General features: G+C 50.6%; 7 protein-coding genes across 7 annotated transcripts; 2 read left to right on the top strand and 5 right to left on the bottom strand.

The window, feature by feature from the left end:
* Positions 1 to 1,374: 1,374 nt before the first annotated feature.
* Positions 1,375 to 2,698, bottom strand: PSV08DRAFT_383522 (uncharacterized protein; the record flags this gene model as incomplete). Its single annotated transcript, XM_066093422.1, has 2 exons — positions 1,375 to 2,055; positions 2,170 to 2,698. The coding sequence occupies 2 exons, from the start codon at positions 2,696 to 2,698 to the stop codon at positions 1,391 to 1,393; spliced, it is 1,194 nt and encodes a 397-aa protein (XP_065949702.1). The 3' UTR covers positions 1,375 to 1,390.
* A 2,549-nt stretch (positions 2,699 to 5,247) lies between these two features.
* Positions 5,248 to 9,389, top strand: PSV08DRAFT_406995 (carboxypeptidase-like protein S1). Its single transcript, XM_066093759.1, has 7 exons — positions 5,248 to 5,954; positions 6,014 to 6,494; positions 7,072 to 7,243; positions 7,308 to 7,415; positions 7,470 to 7,684; positions 7,741 to 8,644; positions 8,712 to 9,389. The coding sequence occupies exons 1-7, from the start codon at positions 5,261 to 5,263 to the stop codon at positions 9,228 to 9,230; spliced, it is 3,093 nt and encodes a 1,030-aa protein (XP_065949701.1). The 5' UTR covers positions 5,248 to 5,260; the 3' UTR covers positions 9,231 to 9,389.
* Positions 9,390 to 9,635: 246 nt separating this feature from the next.
* PSV08DRAFT_358604 (uncharacterized protein) lies at positions 9,636 to 11,188 on the bottom strand (the record flags this gene model as incomplete). Its single annotated transcript, XM_066092962.1, has 3 exons — positions 9,636 to 10,860; positions 10,955 to 11,012; positions 11,111 to 11,188. The coding sequence occupies 3 exons, from the start codon at positions 11,186 to 11,188 to the stop codon at positions 9,716 to 9,718; spliced, it is 1,281 nt and encodes a 426-aa protein (XP_065949700.1). The 3' UTR covers positions 9,636 to 9,715.
* A 568-nt stretch (positions 11,189 to 11,756) lies between these two features.
* PSV08DRAFT_215005 (uncharacterized protein) lies at positions 11,757 to 17,260 on the bottom strand (the record flags this gene model as incomplete). The annotated part of the gene is made up of 6 exons (XM_014229580.2): positions 16,999 to 17,260; positions 15,954 to 16,905; positions 15,153 to 15,896; positions 14,278 to 14,458; positions 13,072 to 14,225; positions 11,757 to 13,018 (listed from the first exon to the last, which is right to left on the bottom strand). Exons 1-6 carry the CDS (start codon positions 17,218 to 17,220, stop codon positions 11,757 to 11,759), a joined length of 4,515 nt encoding a protein of 1,504 aa, XP_014085055.2. The 5' UTR covers positions 17,221 to 17,260.
* A 243-nt stretch (positions 17,261 to 17,503) lies between these two features.
* Positions 17,504 to 18,670, top strand: PSV08DRAFT_243305 (YIF1-domain-containing protein; the record flags this gene model as incomplete). Its single annotated transcript, XM_014229582.1, has 3 exons — positions 17,504 to 17,552; positions 17,613 to 17,854; positions 17,957 to 18,670. 3 exons carry the CDS (start codon positions 17,504 to 17,506, stop codon positions 18,668 to 18,670), a joined length of 1,005 nt encoding a protein of 334 aa, XP_014085057.1.
* A 332-nt stretch (positions 18,671 to 19,002) lies between these two features.
* Positions 19,003 to 22,675, bottom strand: PSV08DRAFT_172707 (uncharacterized protein; the record flags this gene model as incomplete). Its single annotated transcript, XM_066091863.1, has 4 exons — positions 19,003 to 20,847; positions 21,694 to 22,095; positions 22,169 to 22,577; positions 22,626 to 22,675. 4 exons carry the CDS (start codon positions 22,673 to 22,675, stop codon positions 19,003 to 19,005), a joined length of 2,706 nt encoding a protein of 901 aa, XP_065949699.1.
* Positions 22,676 to 23,395: 720 nt separating this feature from the next.
* On the bottom strand, positions 23,396 to 23,754 carry PSV08DRAFT_22703 (uncharacterized protein). The gene is made up of 2 exons (XM_066092207.1): positions 23,617 to 23,754; positions 23,396 to 23,566 (listed from the first exon to the last, which is right to left on the bottom strand). The coding sequence occupies exons 1-2, from the start codon at positions 23,680 to 23,682 to the stop codon at positions 23,471 to 23,473; spliced, it is 162 nt and encodes a 53-aa protein (XP_065949698.1). The 5' UTR covers positions 23,683 to 23,754; the 3' UTR covers positions 23,396 to 23,470.
* Positions 23,755 to 23,807: the final 53 nt, after the last annotated feature.

The raw sequence follows: 23,807 nt of genomic DNA, 5'->3' as shown, positions 1-23,807 counted from the left end.
CAGCTCTGCCTTTCGTGTTCGGCTGCTTGCGTGGTTAAGAAGCCTTTTTCTGAATCTGGTTTCGGTTACCTGATGGCTGCCATCAATCACAGCCACGGATTCTGACAGAAGACACTGTACATGCGTAACCATGACCCTGATGCATTCAAGTGAGGAATCCGGAAGCCTCAACTGCTCAAAATATATCAGTATATGTACAGGTGCTTGAGTTTATACAGCGACACTTGAGACAAACTACATTAAACATGATCTCGGGAGCTTAAAATAGTTGAGAATTTGAGCATTTCCGGGTTGTATCGTCTACATGATCGGTATCAAAACCGCGAACACATGCCATAAACTCATGATGGATATTTGGTCAAAACAAGTTCTCTCTATTGCAACTATATTCTCAGATACGCCCTGTCAAGAGTAAAGGGTATCTGCGTAGAGCAGATCAATTGCATCGGATGAACAGGATCAACCTCCGTTAACCGTATGATGCCAAAGAGCAGGTATCTCATCCACGACACGTCTTTTTCCACAGCTAGAGGCCTCGACATTGTTGGTCCTCTACTACAAGAAATTATACAGAACCGAGTTAAATATTCCATGAGGTTCACTTGTTCAGTCTAGCATGCCGCTTTACCCACTCATTCCAGGCTCGACAGCTACGCAGCAGCGGTGTATCTGTTTCACCCCTTCAACCACCTTTTCGGCCGCTAGTACTGATCTCATTGCACACTCAGAGAGAATTCTGATGTGCTTCTGAGAGGTATCAGTATGGAAGGTATATCCGCTGTGACTCTTTGTATTTTTCTTTGTGGTCCAAACCACATCTGTACTGTAGAATTCTGTTCAACCCTACATAATGTTTTTGGCGCCTGTACCATCCCAATAAAACATTGCTCTACAGCATGATCCGAGGCTGTGTTGATAACACCTTGATATAATCCAAGCCGCTCGCACCAAGCCAACTTCTCAGGTACAAATTCGATCTGTAACCTACCCATACTTTTGACTTTGCAGCCCACAATCTAGGAGTATACGCTAAACTATACAAAAACCCCTTTTAGATAACCCCCACCCCCAACTACACCAAATTGATAGCACTACGTAGATACCTGTAAGCCTTATCAGCTTGCACGTCTTATATAGCCTTCGGGCTGACACAGGACGTTAAACAATAATAATAATAATAATAATATACAAAAACCCCACCCAAATACGCCACCCCAAATGCTAATCGAAATATTGTAGTAAAACACAGAATTCCCGTCCTAGACGAGCAGCGCTTCCACAGTGCTGCTACGTACTTGCTCAAGGGAAACCGTACAACTGCTTCTCAACAGTAGTATCATACATCTGGGAGGGCTCAAGCAGCAATATCGCATTGCCGACAAAGAAGCCTCTACCGCGCTCCATACCTCCGATGCAACGTCCCCCACTCCGAGTCGAAAAACCGGCCAAACCCTCGAATCTCGCACATGCGGTTGAAGCATTTCTGGCAAAGTTGGTTGCGCAATCTAGTTCTCTCACACCGACCATCTCTTCTGGGGTCTCGCTCCCAACTTGGATCAGGCTGCCCGTGTCTATCTAGCGGGCCAATCTTCCAGCTGGCATCGATGCGCCGCCGCAACCTCGTGTCGTCGAATGCGCAGGGAAAGCCTAGACGGTCGCCGTCGAATTCTTCAAGCCACGTGCAGTTTTGCTCCCGTGCTTTGCGGTAGCACCGCACGCATAGCTGTCCGCGATGGAGCACCGTACCGCACAGACGCGAATCCTTTGGATTGAAATTGCGGCGCCATGACTGAGAGCGGTACTCTGGATCTTTACAGGCACACAGGAATGACCAGCCCTTTCTGATGCGCTCGGCGGTTTCCAGTTCGAGTTGGCGTTTGTATGTGTCGATGACAAGGTTTATTGATTCCGTATCCGGCAACGTTGCTGACCGCTTGTATAGCTCCTCAAAGCTCATATTCTTACACCAGGAACATATCTCTGGACCTTGCTCTTGTCCTTCTGGACAGGAGTCACAAGCAGCGCCGAGTAGGCAGTGTGTCCTTGGAGGCGGAGCTCGCATGACAAGCAAAATCGTACGGCGATGAATCTTACAGTGTTAGTAGCAATAGTATCAGGAGGAAGATTACTTACCTTGAAGGCTGAATCCAAGTTATGTCGGGTCTGAACTTAGGATTGTGTTGTAGCCCTCCACATCGTCATCGGATTCCTCACTGTCCTCCTCTGAGCTTGCCGACCTCGTGACGACTCTATCGACTACCTCATGGCAGAGCCCAGTTGGTGTAAAGTACTGTAGAACCCTGATCTTCCGCAGTCGTCTCCTCCAGCACTTTGAACAGGCAGTACCTTTTCTGCGAACAGAAGGGCAATCGAGACGGGTGCCGCGGAGGCTCAAGTCAAGCAGCCGCCACCGACAATGCTGGTAATCGGGATCTTCAAAGGCGCACAGGTAACGACCACGCGCTTCGATGTTTCTCTTTAACACCTGCTTACGCGCAGTTTCTTCGTTGATGGCTAGAATAGCAATAGAGTTGTTGTTGGCCCACACGCGGAGCTGTTGCGGATCGTGTCGTTGGAGACAGTCTGGACACACCCGATGTGAAACTTGGATCTTTCTCCCAATGCCGAGACAATGAGGTCCAGAAAGGCATTCGACGATTGGTGGGGGCTTGAATAGCGAGTCGGCAGCTGAAGACATTGGCTGGCGCCGAGAACCTGATAGCCTGGACTTCCGCGCTCGACTCGTTTATGTTTAGTTCAACGTCCTTGCATCTCGCCTTGTGTGACGTGCTATTTCCGGGGTGAGCGTTTGTGACGTCTGGTACGGTACTCTAGATTCTTGTACCACATGATAAGACGCTTTGGAGTAGGAAGAGTCTTCAGTCAGGTACCCTGGGGTTGCATTTTGCATGCGACGAAAAAAAGGATAGCGGAGGAGGGGATTAGCCGTTTCCGGGATCATGAGTAACAGCCAATGCAATCGAGCGAACCCTTTCAGACGCGGCAAGCTATGGTCACGTCGATGGAAGCTTCTTGTGGCGTAGAATCTGTCCGACAATTCGTCTCAATACTGACTTGGCGGCGTGCGGCCCTGACCAGCTCGGTTGGCCCACGAACGTTGTGGCCAAACCACATTCTTGGGCCAATTAGCCACTGCCCGTAACGAGACGCTCATGAAGACTACATCGGGCGTTAGGATGCGCTTTGCCCAAAAGCTCTGATCACTCCGGGGTAGCAGTTTTACGGTCAGAGCATGCACACAATGCCGGCCGGCTCGTAATATGTTAGCTGAACCGGATCTCACATGTACAATCCGGCTTCTGCCGGTCTCATTCGTCGGGCGGAGGCTGGAAAATAGTGGCGTTCAGAAGAACTTTGTACATGCAGTATGAACATAGTATGACTGCCGAATCTCCGAAGGCTGAAACTCGCCGTGATTCGATGATGCAATGATAAAGTTTCGCTTCCGACATCCTAAACGTTGCTGGAGATCATCGCGCACGTGCTAAGACTTTGCTGATGAAGCCCAAGCTACTGACTCGTCCCGGTCCATCCGCCTGACAATGTAACCGACTCTGCGTCGTTATCTGAAACGCTGTACTATAACTCTGCCCTCTTGCTCTTGCCAGCGTTGTGCAACGGGCTACGCTTGCGGTACAAGCGAACAATCGCTAAATTCCGATCAGTAACATCCTTGTAACACCATGTGCTGATCGACGTCTAGTTCACAGAAACGACCTGTGCATGCTGGCCTGTCTGTACCACTTGGGCACTGATCATCGAAGCTTCCAGTGGTACTAGTATTGCCTTTGATGGACATACACAGTATGCAATCAAGGAAGGTAACGCACTATCCACTCAGCGTTCGTTGTTCAGGCGTGCGCTGCAGATAACGTTCGGCTTTACCCATGTTAGATCTTGGTAATGTGATCATGGAGCTCTCACAGGATGTGCCCAGGTCTCGACTAATTTGCCTGCACCTGACTCCAGATTTGGTAGCATGTGCTATGCAAAGCAGTGAGGAATCGGGGCAAGTCTGACCGAACAAGTGGATTGCCACTGTGGATACCTTTTGGGCTTGCCTAAAGCAATACACGATATAATGTTACAGTACGCGTATGCAATGCACGCGTTCTGTAGGCTAGTACGACTGTCCTACGAAATGGTGGGATACTTGAAGATGGTTCAAATGTTTGGTTTGTGCAATCCCGCCTGACTGCACGTGTTGTGTCCCTAGCTCTGAACAGGTTAGGTAGCTCAAGCCTCTCCCTGTACGTGGCCTAATAAGACGGCTGGTAATAATCATCATTACAGGGAAAGAGGGGTCACCTGAACCGTTTCATATTGCAAGGACCACTCTCGATATCTACTCTTTACACTGCACAACGAACTTGGGCTTGCTGCATGGGACTGCAGAAAATAAGTACGTAACTTGCATAACCAACCGCCGTGTGCCCTAATCTGAGCTGAAATGGGATCTACACACACATTGGTTTCTTGTGAGAGCAGTGTTTCGTGACGGCAGAGGACATCGTATCGAGGCTGGCTGAGCGATGGCCAGTGAACAACAGCAGAAGGAGAGTGGTATCATGATTCGCTCGATGACATTGTATTGGCCTTGTCTGTAGCGGATAGCGCGAAGAGTCATTACCTCACTTCGCACCAAGGGTAGGGCTGATGTCACACACTACGAGGCTGACGGCTCCATGGCCCGAGCGCGTAGTCTCCATTGGGAGATTGTTGCGGAGGCTGGCTGGAGTACTTACGTAGTACATTTATCGTACTCTCCCTGTCGGATTCTGCTCCCGTCCGCTTACATGTGGTGGTTGAGGGTTGCTGTGGCAAGACGTCCTTCGTGGGGTCGGGTCGGGTCGGATCGGCCAAGGGTCGGCAAAGCTGTAAGTACTACTGCATGTACGTCGCCCCAGGCAAATGGTTGTGTATATGCAAGCCCTTGGGATCTTCATCGCCCCTGTCCGAGGTGGCACTGCGCAGAGACCTCAGCGGCGGCGAAAGGGAGCGCGGATGGAAATAAGGATGTTGTTGGCCTGTTCTTTTTGACGCGCGGCTGAATCAACACACTGGCTCTGAAGCACGGGCCGTGTATCCCTGCGCGTTCACTCAATGAAAACATGTGCAACAACGTGCAACAATAACACTGCATCCCGAGCCGTACAAGCGAGTACGTCACGGTACGCGCCCCGGGAGACTCTGACCCTGCTGCCATCTTCCTCCACGACAAGCAATCGAGGCTGGCTGAATGCTCTGGGGCTCCAGCTTTCTTCTTCGGGGCCGCCCTGCCCCTGAGAGCGCATCGTCATCACCACCACTTGGCAGCCCCGACGAAGCTTCTGATGACGAGGTTGCGCCTTCGGAGCTTCGGCACATTGATGCCTCGGAAATACAGCCCACTATTGTTTTTGATGACAGTGGTGACTCTATCTTGGTCTTGGGCACCGATTCGTCGGGCCACCAGCCCGTCCAGGTATCTCGGACGGCCATGATTCTGGCCAGTCCGGTGTGGAAGAAGATATTCGAGCGGCACTGGAATGAGAATGGAACCGCCGCTATCCCATTACCCGACGATGAGCTAGATGCCATGCACATTGCCCTCCGAATAGCTCATCTCCGCTTCCACGAATTGCCCAAGAAGAATGGCCTCACTATCGATGCCCTTCTCCAACTCTCGGTCGTGTGCGACAGATACGATCTTGTCAAGCTGGTTCGACCCTTCTTGGATCTCTACGGCTGGGCTCAGTGCCACTACCCTGATACCACTTCAGGGGAACGATGTCATCCAGCCTGGTTCTTTGTGGCATGGACCTTTGGCTACAAGGACAGCTTCCAAAACCTTGCCAAGTTTGTGGTAAAAAGGACTGGTTTAGATCAACGTGGGAATGCAATGATGGACAATGGCCAGGCATTTCCGCTTCATATGCCACCAGCACTACTTGGTAAGCCGCCTTGCCGTCTTTTGTTCAAACGCCTTCACCCTTTACTGACACTCTCAAAGAGCGGATAATGGAAGTCCGAGAAGCAACTCTTACAGCTATGCTTGATGTTCTCTATGACATCTTGGACGACATCACACACGTCTATGTGTGTCAAGTGGACGAATCATGTGAGCAAAAGTGTCGCGCCATGGTTTTGGGTTCATTCATCTCCTTCCTTCTAGAAAGCAATCTCTACCCAGTACGACGCGCGGCTTCCGGGACCTCTTTGAGTATTCAGCAACTGTATGATCATGCAAATGCTGCTGAGATTCTTACGTTTGAATCGCACGACTATGCAGAGATGGCAGCCCATGTAAAGCGAACCAACTGCGACCCGGCCAAAGCTACGGCCGACACATTCAAACACCAGGGCGGTCTCATTCTCCACAAAAAGTGCTTTGGAGCATTTCATCTTCGGTCGAAACTGCGAGCGATTTATTCAGACATCGACTCGGTGGTGCTCCCATCTCATATACAACATATGGACGAGCAGGCTGCCAAGTAAACCACCCTAGTGTAGCCTCCAAAAGGTTTCTTAAGTTGAATGATGTTGGATCAAACTCACCAGGCGCCGAGGGCAGTGGTGTTGGTGTCAACCCGGCTTCAGTCCGCCTGCACGCTCCACAGGCCGTTCGACGCTAGTGCTATCTCATACATCTTGGGCGAGAGCGATTTTCGAGTCTCAGGCACCGAGGTTTTATCTTCGTTCTTCCGTGTCCCGACTAGATCTGAGCCAGTAGCACGTACTGTGTAATCCACTCATCGCATGGTTGTTATCACTTGTGGAAGCTGGCAATGCAAGGTTCGCGCTAACGCGTGTAAGAAGGCCACCCCGCTCCCAGCAAGACTTGGTACTTGGCGACCTCTTCTTCGACCTTCCGGATACAGCCGGTCCAACTTGAGCATTCCACCAAATTGATTGTGCTCCGAGATGCAGCCAAGTATGCCGTCGATGAAATTGCCTGCTTATGACGGCAAGAATGGGACTGGCAACGGTTAATCGATGCTTGGAAGAATTGGCGGCCAACATGCCCCCACATACTACGTAGTAAATAAATACTACACCGCCCATGCTCAGTACTTTGTCCTGTAGGGACATCCGTTGCGACATGTTTCCATCCGCTCGCTCCACAGCCATTGCGCTGTTGGCACTGGCTGCGCCTTCTCTCGCTCAAGTTCCATCTGAGCCTGCGGGCCTCAAAGTGCTCGAGTCGCGCTTCGGAGATGGTGTGAAGATTACTTACAAAGAGGTTGGAAGCCATTGGAAAAAGGTCGTTTTGTATCACAGCCAGATTATCTAATAGCAATGTATAGAACAAGCTTTGTGAGACTACACCAGACGTCAAATCATATTCCGGTTATGTCTACCTACCCCCCGGAACCGCGGACTTGGGTCAGGGACAGGATTATCCTATCAACACCGTAAGAAGCATGTCGCTATGGCTCATTTGTTGAGGTCCTAAGTTTTTGCTCTAGTTCTTTTGGTTTTTTGAAGCCCGTGACGATCCGGCCAATGCACCACTTACAATCTGGTTGAACGGTGGACCGGGTTCTTCTTCTATGTATGGGTTGCTCGAGGAAAATGGGCCGTGCTACGCAAACCCAGACTCGAACTCAACGAGACCAGCTGAGTGGAGCTGGAACAGAGCATCGAACATGCTCTATCTCGATCAACCAGTGCAGGTTGGCTTGTGAGTTCTCTTGAATCCAAGAGGCTCATGGCAAATTAATTGACAATCGGTTCCAGTTCATACGACACTTTAGCAAATGTCACCAGAAACCTTGCCACAGGACAGGTCACGGTGCTGAATGACACCACGCCTCTCCCTGAGCAAAACACTACTTTTCTTACAGGCACCTACCCTAGCCGTAACCCCAACACCACATTTTTCGGTAGCGTCAATGGCGCCGTGGCAGCGTGGGAGTTTGCCCAGGCTTGGTTCCAAGAGTTTCCTCACATTGTGCCCAATGACACTCGCATTAGTCTCGCAGCTCAGTCGTACGGCGGACGCTATGGACCCGCTATGATGGCTTTCTGGGAGGAACAAAACCAGAAGATTGAGAATGGCACTCTCAAGGAAGGCTACGTTATGCACTTGGATACCCTGCTTCTTATTTCCGGCTGCATTGACCGCTATATCCAATTTCCCTACTACCCTCAACAAGCTTACAAAGGCAACGGGTATGGATTTGAAGCTGTCAATGAGACAATCTACAATGGCATGGTTGCCGCTGTGCCAGAGTGTCTAGAGAGGATTCAAAACTGCCGCGACGCCGCTGCTGTGTCTGATCCGGAAAACCTGGGCATCGACGCTGGTGTCAATCGCATTTGTGAGGGTGCAGAAACCTTTTGCCGTAACAACATCGTCACCCCCTACAACAACTACGCTGGGCGCGACTATTACGACATCTCCACACCATCACCTCCGCCCTTCCCACCGCCCTTCCATGAGGGCTATCTGAACCGCGAGTGGGTCCAGGCGGAGCTCGGTGTGCCTCTCAATTGGACAGGTAGCTCCCCACAGTCTTCAACAGCTTACCGTTCCATTGGTGACTACCCGCGTGATGGATGGGTTGAAGATCTCGGCTTCCTTCTCGACAATGGGATCAAGGTATCACTAGTGTACGGAGATCTCGACTTTGCTTGCCCCGTAAGTATCATTTGCCCAACGCAACCCTTACTCATGCAATCTCCTTGCTAACAAAAAGACATATCAGTGGGGCGGTGGCGATGCCGTGGCCAAAGCAATCAACTGGACAGGGTCCGCCGGGTATGCATCTGCACAATACGCCGAGATCCAGACGAACGACTCATATGTCGGCGGTCTCGTCCGCCAGTACGGAAACTTGAGTTACATCCGCACCTACCAAGCCGGTCACGCCATTCCTGCTTACCAGCCCGAGACGGCTTTCAAGATCTTCACGCGTGCCCTGTTCAACCTTGATATTGCTACCGGTACCGAGTCGACTGCCGGTACGGATGAAGAGAGCACGTACATAAGCACGGGACGGCCGGATCCAAATGTGCAGTTTGAGGCGTACACATCCGAAAGGCTGACGTTTTGCTACACTTGGGATCTCGGCTCCTGCACTGAGGATCAAGTTGATGCCGTGCTGGACGGATCCGCCGAGATTTGCCAGTACCTGGTCGTGGATGCAAACTCGACGCAATTGTTTCCCGAGGTGATTGCTGAATGCCGCGGTGGCAACGCTAGTATCTCTGGTATTCATTATTAAAAAACAAAGAACCATCTGCTGAGGTTGTTCGGAGGCATCTCGCCGGACACGAGGAATAGATGATAGGAATGTTTGCGGGGTCGGGAAATTGGCGTCACTGGCCATACCAGGCTTCTTCCCCGATCCGTATCCAATCTAAGAAAAAAAAAATGAATGCCGAAAAAAGATATTGCGTAAAATCTTCTCGTAATGTGAGACCTCTATGACTTGTTGTCCAGAAGACCACTTTTGCAGCATCTCCCGTTGTCTTGATCGGTGAACTGGTGGCGTTGGCACAGACAATTTACCATGGACCCTTGATTGTCGCATTCTTTTTTTGCTTTTTAACAACATCCACGTGTGGTCTCATACGTCTGAGAAAAGAAAGCAAAATTTATCACTAATATGAAAAAAAAGATACTCTGTCGACTAGGCACACATACATAATATCGGGCAGCTATGTAGAATAAACAAGTTACCTTAGGAAAAGAAGACAATGAATACGCCTAATCATCGCCGAGATTAACGCCCCCGAACTTCTCTGCTTTCTTCCTCTGCAACAGGTCCGCATCGTTGGCAAGATCAAGGCCGTGGTCATTTTTCTTACCCTCTGATGCATGTCCATTGCCCTTGCTGTACGTCTCAATGTCCGCATGGCCTCGGCTGTAGGCACCAGACTCTTCGTTCTGACCCTTGGTACCATGTGCATGTCCTACAGGACCCCCATCAGTACTACCACGAGTACTGTTCTTCAGTCCAGAAGACATATCAGCCCCATCTTGACTTAGGTTAACGCCCCCAAACTTTTCAGCCTTCTTCCTTTGCAGTTGTTCCGCATCATTGGCGACATCGTGACCGTGACCGCGAGCCTTGTTCTTGCCTTGCGTCTCAGTACCTGCATGGCCTCCATTGTGACCCTTGGTATCCACATGTCCAACAGAGCCGCCATCACCACTGCTTCCCTCATTAGTGCTACCATGAGCCTTGCTCTTCCCCATATAAGACCCATCAGCCTCGTCGTCCCCTAGGTTCACGCCCCCGAACTTCTCAGCTTTCTTCCTCTGCAACAGATCCGCCTCATGGGCGATATCGTGACCATGCTCCTTGCTGTTACCCTGCGTCTCGCCGCCCTTATGCGTGTGTGTACCAAACGACTCCTCAGTCTTACTCTTGGAGCCATGAGCATGTCCTACAGGACCCCCATAAGCCTCACTCTCATGCCTGGCACTTTCCCCACTCACTCCGTCCTCACTCAAATTCACACCCCCAAACTTCTCCGCCTTCTTCCTCTGAAGCAAATCTGCATCACACGCTCCACCCTGCCCCTCCTCACTCTTCTGCTCCTGCCCATCCAATGTAGCCTCCCCATGCAACATCTCCACATCCGCATGCCCCCCAGCACCACTCCCTACATCCTCCGACCCCACCGCGTCCTTGACCCGCTGCTCGCGTGCGTGCACTGCCTCAGCGTGCGAAGTCGCACCCGCGATGCCGGCTTCGTCGGAGTCTAGTCTGGAGTGTTTTTGCTGGATGTGCGAGGTTGGGGAGGGGGAGGCGTGGTGAAGTTCCGAGCGTTTTTTGGAGTCCGAGAGGGAGGAGGTGGAGGTGGATGTTTGGGCTGTGGTGCCGCCGCCTGAGAATCCTGGGAGGGCTGTGGTGATGGTGGGTTAGTTTGGTATATGTAGATGCGTTGGAGTGTGTTCTTTTGTGTTGTTGTAATGGATGAATGGGGGTGGGGAACATACTGTCTCCTTTTTCGCCCTCGGGCATGGGTGCTACGTGTTTGGTGTGTTGGAGGGAGTCCTGTGCTTAGGTTAGATATAGGATACTTTTGTGTTTGATTGTGCTTGATGACTCGATAAAACAGAAAGAGTTCGTATGCGTTGGAGAGGGCACCGTACATCTCCAGTTGTACCGTGAAGAATCTCATGGCCTTCAATAGGTCCATTGTCACTTGATCCGTCTCCGTTGCGAGGCATCTTTGTAATATCTAATTCTTTCAAGTTACTTAAATTCTGGGACAAATATTCGTTTGATGATGTTTCGTGATTGTTATGCTCAAGACGCGAAGAAAAGTGTTTATACAAATTCACATCTTACTCACCCCGTATCATGACGCCCTTTTATTCCACCACCAACTACCCTACTTGTCTACCTGAAAGTTGGCAATCGCGTGGCTTCCACTTTCATGGTCAAGCGACGTCATAGTCCGAGGCGTGGTGCTGTGGCACTAACATGCGCCACTGAACAACGACGGAGTAGGTCCCGGGGCTAGTACCTATGTATGACATCGATCATTTCAACTCCTTTTCGCGCAACCAAGTCTTCGTGTTGTTTTCAGCTAGATGGTGTGCGGGGCTGGTTGTACGCGTGTGCGCTTGGTACTGGAGATTGTCGCGTCGTATTGTGTCATGGTCTCTTTATGGAAATTGGGTTGGTATTTATACTACAAATTCCAGGAAGAGGTACATGCATACAGTACGAGACACTTGGATAGTATGATTGTCGGAACACCCCGAGAATATGGTGATGAAGAAAGTAACAGACTTAATAAATAACCCGATGCTTCCAGAGCGGCGCCTCCCGTACACTGTCAACATCCCACTCTACCTTGCCCTTCTCATTCATGATAGCGCCTTCATCCGTGACTCGAGTTCCAAATGTGCCAAGGTTCTCCTGTAACTCAGCAACCTCACGCTTGCTGACGCCGGGACGATCCGTGGGGAGCCATATGACGTCTTGGCGTTCAGCTAAGGCTGGATGCAGGTAGGCCTCAAGTACTTCTTTTTCCGTGTATGGTGCAACAGGGCGACAAAGCCGAGCTGCGAGAGATGCAGAGATTTCGCTAGTAGACAGCGTGTGTGGAGCGAATATTCTCTTTAGCAACGATCGCTGTGGTGGGGTGTCGGCAGGAGGTGCAATACCAGTAGCTTCATAGCCATTAACAGCTCGCTGCTCATTATTGTAGCGCGAAACAAGAGCTTGTTCAGACCGAACTCCATCTTTCTGACATCCAGGGGCCATGCGTTTAGTGGCAGACAAATGTCCGGCCTCTGCATTGCTCTGCTGCCCAGAATGCTCCGAGTCTTCGAGAAGGTTCAACTGCTTGACCTTTCGCTTCATGAAGATGTGGAAGATGACCGTTGCAACAATCAGAACCATTTGAAGTACTGTCGGCCCAACAGAGGTAATGCTACCGCCGATACCAATACCGAAAAGTCCCAGTAGACAAAGTTCTCCAAGGTACACTCCTACCATGAGCTGCTCCAAAGCGCGCGCATAGAAGCCTCCCTTGGTATCGATGTGCGTATCGTGAACGTACATCATGTTATAGCGGAACGCAACGTAAATCATTCCGATACCGACAGCTGCAAAGCCAAGAACGAGCGGCGCAATCGTGGCGTAGCAGATGGCAATGACACCCAAGTTTGTCCATTTTGGGTACTCTGCACCCCAGGATGGCTCGCCCAGTGCCACATAACGGTTGTACTTCTTCCTCGGCGTTTTAGCGAATTTGCTTAGAATAAAGACACCCACCAAGCCCCCGATATTGAAGAGATATTTCGACGATATAGCTAGACCGAAGAGGATGAAATATGAAATGTAAAAGTTGGAGGCCTTTGGTAAGTTCTTAGACAGCAGACCGACGGCACTTGTGGGGTCTGAGACGATCTGGCTGGCTACTGCCGCGGCAGCTGAAGTAAATGTTGTAATGAGAAATACTTGGATAACTTGAAAAGCAAAGTACCATTTCTGTGTTTGTTGCTCGACCTGGGAGATGGTGACTGCACCGGCCAACTTGGCAACGACTACCAAAATATTAGTTGGGAGAGATGTAGAGAGATTGGTCTTGATAACATACCGCGACAGATGACGGGAACCAAAGCCATGAGGATAGCGAGGGCAACGACTGGCAAGAGTCCAGTCACGACGCCAAGGATAACCTCGGGAATGTCGTTGATAAATGACAAAAACGGAACATTCTCTGTGAGGTAGTTGATATTACTGATGGAACCAACTACAGCAACGGGTATAGACCAGAAGAGAATCATAGCTGAAATGAAGATTGTGGCGATGAGGTGGCGCAGAGATCTGCTTTTGGAGCCCATGTTGAGATTCTTCCAGATGACTTCTTCTGGCAGAACACCCATCTGTCTAGAGCTAAACTTGGTGGGTCTGCGATGTTGGTTTGCGTTGAAGGCGGTCTCTGCCGCAAGTATAGTGTCAAATTCGATGAATACTGCGCTGTCGAGCTTTTCCTTCCCAGCGATATGCGAGCGTTGTGCTGTCTGGATTTTGGGGAGTAGCTCCTCGATCTGGTTGCGAAAGTAGTCAATTGAGTCCACCTTTTTACCGATCAAAAACTTGGTCTTGTGTGTTGGGCGCAATGCCTTGTCGAATGTTCCTTTCTCACTGCCCTTCTTCTGTTGCTGTTTAGTGACTTTTTGCATAAACTTTGTTTCGCTGGCTTCAAGTTTGATGATCGCCTTGTCAAGGTCTGAGACATCATCATCTAGATCATTTACATTGGGAACGAGCCATATTTGGGCGACTCTAGGGAACATAGTATGAAGTTCTTCGAGAGATAAAGACTCTTGCGGGATATCGGTAAAGAGGACTGTACGTTGGGAGATGCGACTCGCATTCCATGTGGTCAAGAAGTACGCTCTTCGGAGTGTGACCAAGTACAGCATTTCTCTGCCAATGAGGAATAATACCCAGCCGAAGAAAACCCAAGCAATCAATGCGTGGGCAAAGTAGCGTACTTCATTCTCGATGTTGGAGAAGCTGAGAATGTCCAGACCAGATTCACCGCCTCCACCTGTGGCGTTGACAGGGAATAGAACAGGCCAGGTAATAATGACACCTACAAAGGCCATCAGGGTAAGTACCTTGAGGAAACGCATGTATAGATATGCATCGAGAGAGTGGTGATTGAGGACATATTCGTCACTCAAGTTGGTGAACTTCTTGATCCAGCCTAGGAAACCCTGGCCTGCTGGAGGTGTTTTCTCACTACATAAGGTCATCAGCAAGTATCCGTGTTAACCAATCTGGAAAAGCGTACTCTTCTAGAAGTGAATCGTGATATGTTCGTGGAGCATAGAGACGCCTCTGCTTGTTACGCAATACCAAGAATAGGACAACCAGAGCAACAGCAACGACAAAACTGGGCACGAGTGTTGAGACAAGAGCGGACAATGAGGATCCACTATCGCGATGACTACCTTGTTGCTCAGACATGGTGACTGTGGGGAAGAGAAAGAGAGAGAAAGAGAAAGGGGCCACAATGCGGGGACAAAGGCTATAGTGTCCATATTTGCGAGGTCAAGCAGCGTCCTATGTAGTTGGCGCATATGCAGCGACGATGAACAATGGAATTGCATCATAGGCGCCATATTTCGTAAGGGGTTTCATAAAGGATCCAATGTCATAGTGCATTGTCCGGCACGGTACTTTCGATTAGTGGCTTTGCGGTGATCCAAGCCTCGTACAACATGTGAAGCAGAACAAAGAGGAATGAGCGCGGGGTATCGGGCGATGAGAATGAGAAGCGGCATGGGATAGGCTAGAGCATGCAGTTACGTCGATCCAAGACGGCAGTGTGGCACTTAGTAAAGCTTGTGGATACGAGCGCACCTGGTGTTGTTGCGGGAGCTAATTTGGCGCACCCATGTCGTCATTCACATGTCTGCCATGAAAACGGTTGCTTTGGCCAACATCAGTGTGAATCATGGCCCTTTTCCTCGAATATTTTGTTTGCGTGTAGGTAACATCTGCTCAAAAGGACATGGCGCAGTCATAAAGCAAAGTTTGATGGCTCCATATGGAAAAAAATAATCAAGCAACAACGCGTGCTTGTATAATCATGACATAATACAGCCCAATACTATACACTACATAGTCGTGCCATCTCACGAACTGACCAATCATTACCTCAACTCATGAGTAGCCTCGTCACTGCGCCGACGTTCAATGTCCTTAGATCGCTATAATGCTGCCCCGTGCCCAAGAAGACGACTGGAATTCCGGTTGCATGTACCATTGATACAAGCGTGCCCACCATGTCTCCCACGGTATCGCATTTTGAAATGACAAAGCCATCGAGATTTCGTCCTGGGCCAAAAGAGGCATTGAAGTTCCTGGCCTGAGCGACAGAATCTGTGCCGACGAGGGCTTCGCCGACCATGAGGATTTTGTCAGGGTTGGCTAGCTTGCCAAACTTCTCGAGCGACGACATGAGCCGCTGATCATTGTGGCGCCGACCTGCCGTATCAATGAGGACTACGTTGAAGTTGTTCTTGGTCGCAAAAGTTACGGCATCGGCAGCAATGTTAGCGGCATCCTTGCCGTAACCCTTTTCAAACAGATCGACGTGCCCGCCTTCTCTTTGGGATAGCTCCTTCAATCGATCGACATGTACCCGTAGTTGCTCCACTGCACCAGAACGGAAGGTATCCGCTGCTGCGATGAGCACACGATGATGATTTTGCAGCAGGAAAAAGGCAATCTTGGACAGGTTGGTCGACTTTCCAACTCCGTTGACGCCAACAATGGATAGTACGTAGGGTCGAGTAGTGGTAGAATTTGTGTGCTGGATCTCGCGAAGTAAGTCAAGGGAAGAAGTCGGGGTAAGTATCTTGGTAAGAGCTTTCTCCATTGAAGCCTTGATTGTTGTCTCGATGGCTGTCATGGTCGCGTTAGTAAAGAGATCAGGCAAGAAAAGGGAGTGAAATGACTGACTAGTAAAGCTGGGTGTTTTGATGCCTACGAGATCACGCTCCACGCTTTCGCACAGCCGTACTGCAGCTTCGCGCGCAACGTTCTTACGCAACAGATGTTCTTCCATGCCCTTGAGAGGTTTGGCGAGATCTTCCTTGGTCAGTGTCTTGCCGCCCACCACATTCCTAAACAGGCCACCGATTGCGCCTAGACTCGACCCAACCAGGCCACCAGCTGCAGCCGGTGTGTCCTTGTCCCTCTTTGCATTTTGGGCTGCAATGATGGCATCCATCTCATCGTCGAGGTCCTTGAGTACAAACTCGCCCTTGTTGGTCTTGCGGCCCCATGTCTCCTGCTTGATCTCTTCCAGTGCTTCGTTTCCTGACGTGTCACCCTGTACATCTGACTGAGAATAGTCGAGGATAGAGTCGTCCTCTTCCTCTGCGCCAAACTCGCCCCACACCCTGCCCTTTTTTGCGGAACCCTTCCCCTTTTTCTTTGCTGACGCCTCATCACCCGACGATACAGGCGCAGAGCTGAAGGCCGAGGCTTTCTTTTTATCCCTCCGAGACATTTTGCCTCCAATCGGCCTCGATTTGCCTGTGAGCAACTGGCTCTGTGCTGGAGTGGCGGGCCTCGAGGTGTCCGGGGTAGGCACTGGCGTTGAATCGGCGCTGGTATCGTACAAGGGCCGTTGGGGTTTTTGCAGGCCCGCAGGCTTGATCGCGGTGTCGTCAGCACTGTCGTTATCTGTGCTTGATTCTGGGGTGGTGAGCTTGATGCTGGGGGCGCCCGAATCGCTTGCGCCTTCCAACTCGTGCATTTGGCGATCGAAGTAGGTGCCAAACTTATCGCAGTTGACCACACTGCTATCCGACTGGAGCTTGTCGCCGTAGAGGCCGACAAACAGGGCGCGCACATTGTCAAGGAGCTTGTCTATCCATGTGAGGTGGACGAGGCTCTGGTATACAGCCTATGCGGGTTGTTAGCACACTGGCATATTCAAGAGGCCACTCCAGCGCATTTTCCGTGCCCTCGCCTGTCATTCTTATGGTGCAGAACATACGACAAAGATGAGACCAACGTCCTTTGCGGCAGTCCACTTGAGGGTATAGCCATCTTTTTTGTACGCCGGCTTAGAGCCGATGTCGTCGGCCTGAGGCTGGATGCGCTCTTCGATGAAGACGTCCCGGATCAGGCTGTTGATGACATTTGCGCCGACGGGGACATAGGTACGGGACCACAGCACAACTCCTGAGGTGGTGAGTATCTCAAAAGTGTCGAGCATTATGGGCGAGAGTGGCGCATGAGGTGCTGGCTGGCATGCGAGAGGGGTGCGTAGTGGTGGTGGTAATGTTCGTGCGATGACGAAGGGCCGTGCGGGCCGCCTCTTGCCAGATGGTCGGAACTCGGACAGGCAGCGGAAAGCTCACAGGCACAAATTCCACAGATACACCACACCCTCAATTCACGCCCCTTGCCTCGCCCGGTCACTCGCTGTTCGTCTTCCCATTCCTCCATCTCGCCCTCCATCTTCAAGACGACTGTCGGCCCCGGTATCACGCGCAGCCATGCAGCGTCCCAACTACAGCAATCCGCCGCCCGCGCATTCACCACCCCGTACGCCTCTCCCCATATACATATACCCACTCCAGGCGCACCTTTGCTGACACGCCACAGTACACCACCCAATTCCACAGCACGTCTCCACAGTCCCCCAGCTGCGCTCACCCCCTCCCCCGCCTTCGCAACCACAGAGCGGATATGGATACGGGCAGCAGGGCGGGGGGATGCCTCCCCAGCAGGGAGGCTACAATATGCACCCCTCGTTTGGCGGCTTCATAAATGACCCCACAGCTCAGCTCGGCTTCCAGATGGGAAAGAGCGCTGTGGATGCGGGGCAGCAATACGTTGAGCAGAATGTACGTGACGTTATGCGCAAAGCGACCGCACAGGCGACGCGCCCACTTCCCATGCCATGCGCGCATCACGATAGCTAGGCCAAGACTAACTCGCTGCAATAGATTGGACGCTTCGTATCTGTCTCTGCCCTCAGACACTACTTCAATGTCACGAACTCGTACGTCCTTACCAAACTGCGCATCATCCTCGTCCCGTGGTGGCATCGCCCCTGGTCCCGCCAGCAACGCCATACCTCTGATCCCGCTGCCTCCTCGGCCGCTCTGCTCTACCAGCCTCCTCGCGAAGATGTCAATTCGCCCGACATGTACATTCCCATAATGGCCCTCGTCACCTACATCCTGCTCTCGACGTTGTTGGCTGGACTGAGGGGCGCCTTCCACCCAGAGCTGCTTGGTTACACGGCCACTGTCGCAATCTCCGTCACCCTTCTGGAGATTCTCATCATACGCACTGGCACCTTTCTGCTCGCCATTAGCAGCTCCTCGCAACTCCTTGATCTGGTTGCATACAGTGGCTACAAATTTGTCCATGTTATTGTCTCGCTGCTTCTGACGCATTTTGCCTCGTGGCTCGGCTTTGGTGGCACAATGGTCAACTGGATCATCTTCCTCTACTGCTTCAGTGCAAATGCCTTTTTTCTCCTTCGCAGCCTGCGATATGTCCTGCTTCCCGACCAGACTGGTCAAGGAAACTTTGGAGGCCCCGCCCCCGGCGGATACCCAGCGAAGAACCAAAAGAACAGGCGGACCCAGTTTCTGTTCGTCTACAGTTACATTGTTCAGTTTGGCTTTATGATGTGGCTAACCAGGGTATAAGCCATGAGCTGATTCTGCACCATAAGCTTGGGTTCCACGTCTATTCATGTTACTTTGTGAGCGTTACGTACTAGAGGCTTCATTTTCTTAGCGAGCCTATGTCTTGTCTAGGGCCAGCATGGGTCAAGGCCATCTTTCATAGCATAGGAAATGAGAACAACCAAAAAAACTGTATCGAATAGAAACTCGTTTGCTGATCTGTCTATAATCATCAATCCTTACTCGCAGAAAGAAGCGCCCTGAAATCATGTCTCCCTTGACGCCATAATAATCCATGAAACTCCGAGACACTGAACATTCCCGCAAGCTATTTCGTAACCTCTTAGAAATCACTATCCAATGACAGGCACAACCCGACCCATGACCCCCATCTGATCCATGTTCTGTTCCAGCTCCTTTGCAAAGTCAAACACCACATCACCAAACTGCTCAATCTGGTCCTGTGCCTTGGGCGCCCCGATCAGCACAATGCCTCGAGGTACAACCACGTCCTTGACCTCGAAGCAACCAAACGTCACTACCTTGGCCAGTGCAGGGCACGACCGGAAGATCCCTGCCACAACTTCCGTGTCCACTACAGGGCAAAACGAGACGTTGATCTCGCGTAGATGAGGGTACTGCTGTACTCCATCAAACACTTCTGCAAAAGTAGCATGCGAAATGTGCCGGCACGATGAGACATCGAGATACTCTAACCGCGAGCCAGAATGCGACATGAGTGCACGGAAACCCTTGCTTGCAAGCCCGACAGGCGATTCTAGAGGTCCGTCCGGGTTGCTGTTGTCCATGTCGCGTGTCGAATTGACGTCAATATAGCGCAGCGGTGGGTTGTCCCACTTGGAGAAGAGCTTCACGTATTCAGCGTCGGTGCACTCGTGGTTCTCTGTGAAACGGAACTTGCTGAGATTCCGGCACTGCTTATGGATGATATCCAGCACATCATCAGTCGGCTCGCTTGTATTGTCAACAAAGTGTTCTAGGCACAGCGTCTGCAGATTCGCGCCAACAGAATCGATCAGGTGCACTAGCTTCTCGTGCGTAATGGTATCGTAGAACCGGAGAGTGAGGTGCTTGAGGTGCTTTAGTTCAGCAATTGCGTCGATGCTTTCTGGACCAATCTTCTTGCATCTCTCCAACTTCAGCCGCTCAAGTTTCGGACAAAAGGTAGTAAGCGCCTTCACGGCCTGGTCGTCAAAGGCTGCATCCAGCCACTCAACCTTGAGTGCCTTGAGATCTTGACCGCGCGCAATAAACAACTCAATCCACTTGTCGTTTGATACCAGGTTGGCTCCCAGCAGCTGAATCTCTTCCAATGCCTTGGCCTTTTCGATCATATAGTCAATGTTGCTGTCCTTCAACTGACAGCAGTTACGGAGTGACAGGCGCTTGACAGTCGGACACACTGCAAATATCTGATCGTAATCTTCTGTCTCGAGATATGCAGCCTCATGAATAGCAACATTTTCCATGTCAGGCTGCAGGAAGAGTTTCATCGTCGTAGGGTTCATTGCCCGCTTCTTCGAAAAGATCTCGCTGATGCGATTCATAATCGACTCCGGCATCTCGCCCAGCTCTTCGATATCTTCTGAGTGCTTTGCCAGCTTTTCAATGCAGAGTTGCTGCAATGTCTTTGGCCCACGCACAGTCAACCCATCAAGACGGTTACTCTCAATCTTTCTTCGACCCTTGCGCACAACAGGCTTGTTGGCCTTCTTCTCTGCCTTAGCGTCCTTGGCCATTTCCTTGCCACATGGCGTGCAAAGAAGACCGCCCTCTGGACCAGCTTTACTGTACGGTGTGACGGTAAACCGCTTATTGCAGATCTCGCAATTCTCTAGCTGACCAGGCAGAGGTTTGGCCTTCTTGTACATGTCCATAACATCTTCAAAATCTGAGTCATCATCTGGGCCTTTCTTCTTCTTCTTGGCGGTCTTTTTGGCCGCTTTTCCCTTCTTGATCTTCGCTATAGCTTCATCTTGATCGCGTTTCCGTTTGCGAGTACGTTCAGCTGCCATTGCAGATGACTCTGCTTGTAGGTCTTCTTCAGGTTCTTCGTCCTCAGCACCCGCACTTGCAGATCCTTCCTCATTGTTACCGGCTTGCGCTGCGTCCTGCTCGGCTTGCCGAACACGTTGCTGGTACGAATCACGAATCTCTTGTGCGGAAATGTTGTTTGCCTAGTGTGGCGTAATCAGCACAAGTTCTTAGTAAAGCCATATTGCAGAAATGTGTGCATGGAGTCAACATACGGCCAGGAAATCTGTCAGCGCTGAGTGTGGCCCACGGATACCCGCTCCTCTTTGTCGCCGTCCGCTCCTGTCGCCACTCGTCAGTATTGTATGCTGAGTTCATGTAGTGCTAGTTGATGGCTTACATTTTGTCAATTTATAGCAGTGCAAAGGAAATGGAGTGTGAAAGATACGGCTGATTGCCCGAGGAGCTGAGCAGGTGGTGTTGAGGTGAGTTGGAGGCCGACAAGCGGGGGTGAGACAGTGAGTGGTGAAGGCGCGTCCGGGGTCCACCGGGCAGTCGCGAAATCACGTGGTGGCAATTACTGGCTGCATCAAGCAAAGTCTACCCCTGACAATTGATTTACTTTGCCAGTCCGCCCACACAGTGCTTTATTGAGTGGCGGATCATGTATTGATGGATATCTTGGATTAATGGGAGTATGATATTGATTCATTTCAGCAAGAATGAAGTTCGCAAAAGAATTTCCAAATCGTACACTGAGCATTCGCATCCATATGATTTTGTTACTACACAGAATTACTCACGATTGCTCGTGATCCAGTCGTGTCATTCATTGAAACCCCTTAACCTCTCGGCATCAGATGCGACAATGAAGGTCTAAATGATAGTATCATCATCGTCATCATAATCATCGTCGTCGTCAGAATCGTCAGAATCATCCCACGCGTCTACAACGGGACCATTCTCGCGGGCAGCATCTCCCATAGGCTCCTACAGCACAGTTAGTTGAACAGTTGACAGCACGGCCGTTTGCAAATAGCTGCACTTACTACAAGAGGACCTCGAGGTGCGGCTGTGGCCATAGCCCCATCTTTAGGATAAAGCTCAGAAGTACTAGACCGCTCAGCCACATTTGAGGTGAACGAGTGAGACGAGCGTGCCGCGGAGGCATACGAAGGACTATTAGCATTGATAGTCGAAGTTGAGCAGGTAGTAAGAGCCGTGCTGGACTGGGTGTGCCATGATTTGGTGCGAACTTCGCTCAAGCCGTCGTTGCTAGTCCTTTCACGGCCGACGGGGTAAGCGTACTCGTAATCAATCAGGTTCTCATCCGCAGATCCGTTCATAGACATGGCCCGCTGGAAATCAGCCGACAATTTGATCCCGCCATCCTTGGCTGTGAGACGATTTGACTGGTGGTTCTCGTTGACAGTCTTCCAGTCATCATCGCCCTGGTAAAGTCAGCGCACACCCACTTGGAAAGGCCACGACTCTGGGGATAACAAGTCCGAACTCAATACATACATAGGACGAAGATGTATCTGAAGTGGCCGCTGTGAAGTACTCGGGATACTGGCCATTGGAATGATCTGGAGTGACAAAGGCCTTGTCAGGATCTTCATACTTGTCCTCGTCAAAAGCCTCATTTGCAAGCTGGCCCTCAACACATGCGAAACACTTTGCTGTATCAGGATTTCGGCGTTGAGACTTTGCAAAACTCTCGAGACCCTTTGTCTTTCCGCACATTGTGCATTCAACCTCAACTACTTGCTGACCTGTACAGCTGTGACAGTTGATGGGCTTATAGATCTGGCTCGAGGTCTTGATCTGCCAACGGGCATCGTTAAGCTGCTTTGAGGAGAACTTTGCTTGGGGGAGGTTCTTGTGGCAGCGACCGCACTTGATTTTGGCGGGGAGAGCAATGCCCTTGAGACTGTGAGGGTCAGCCAGGCGGCGATCGTGCGTTCCTGGTCCCTCATACCTTTCGATCTCATCTTGGCTGTAAGGAACCTGATTGCGGCGGCTTTTCATGATGGGCATTGAGAAGATCAAGTCTTGGGCTCGTGAAGCTCAATCGTCCAGCTGCAACAAGCAGTGCTATGTCGAAGTAATAGTCACTGAGGTGGTATAATGATTTTTGTCTTGTGGGTGTCGAGGGTGAGAGTGAGTGTGCGGTGTAGAAGCGGAGGAGGGTCAGTGCTTGTAAGTGTTTGCTGTGCGCTCAGGTGAGGGTAACAAACAGCAGGAGCGGCTGTTGCATAGTGCAGGTATCTATCTTGGTATACAAAGCAATCAAGAAATGAGATGGTTGGTGGAATTTCGAGAAAGTCCGGCGTCTAAAATTGAGAAGTAGAGGCAACTTTGTGTCGAAAGAGTCTTGTGCAAGTCGTGGAATGGCATTTTGTGAGCGTAGGCTTTGAACCAGGCGTATGGCATAACTAAAGATTCAGACGAAACAGTAAAGTAAAGGCGCGGAATCACCTAGGGGACCCGTACAGCATGCAGCAAGTCTTGGTATTCATTTCGCGAAATGTCAATGACTTGAGCTCATCATAGACCATATCGCCATACCAAGAAGCATATATGTGACGTGTTGATTGACATGCAGAAACAAACAAACGATAATTTACACATGGGACGCAAAATTGTTATTGGTGTTGAATATATTGAAACTGTTGCTTCGCCGGTTTCTTGACTTCTAGTGGCCTTCTGTCTGTGCATCTCGTGGAGAATCATTCTGTTTAAGCGACACTTTCTGCGATTGGCTTCCTGATTCTTTACTATGACACGTCGATCTTTAAGAGAAGCTACAACCTCATCTAGCCTCTAGCTGCATTTGCAAGCGCCTGGACTGGCTGTGCAACCACCACCATTGGGACAATTTTCTTCTACGTATGTGGTGCAATCTCCATCGGAATAGCACTGATGAGGCAGTCAGCGCCCACTTTCCACCCTCGGGGTCGTTCACCTACAATGTTGAGAGCCGATGTACTAGCCGCCATTGCGACCAGTACGGCAAACAGATATTTGAAGTACATGACAAATATAGATTTTGTTATGAGATATGACCGTGCAACCAATCAAGTTGAGGTAGTGGATCTGGCTAAAACTTGTGCTTTATAAAGCATCAAAATAGAAGGCAAAGGGTGATAGAAGTGCTTTT

This window comes from Bipolaris maydis (genome assembly GCF_028858645.1).
Source record: "Bipolaris maydis strain C4 unplaced genomic scaffold PSV08scaffold_2, whole genome shotgun sequence".
NCBI classification, from domain to species: domain Eukaryota; kingdom Fungi; phylum Ascomycota; class Dothideomycetes; order Pleosporales; family Pleosporaceae; genus Bipolaris; species Bipolaris maydis.
Note: the sequence above shows the minus strand (reverse complement) of the source record. Positions and strands in the feature narration are given on the sequence as shown.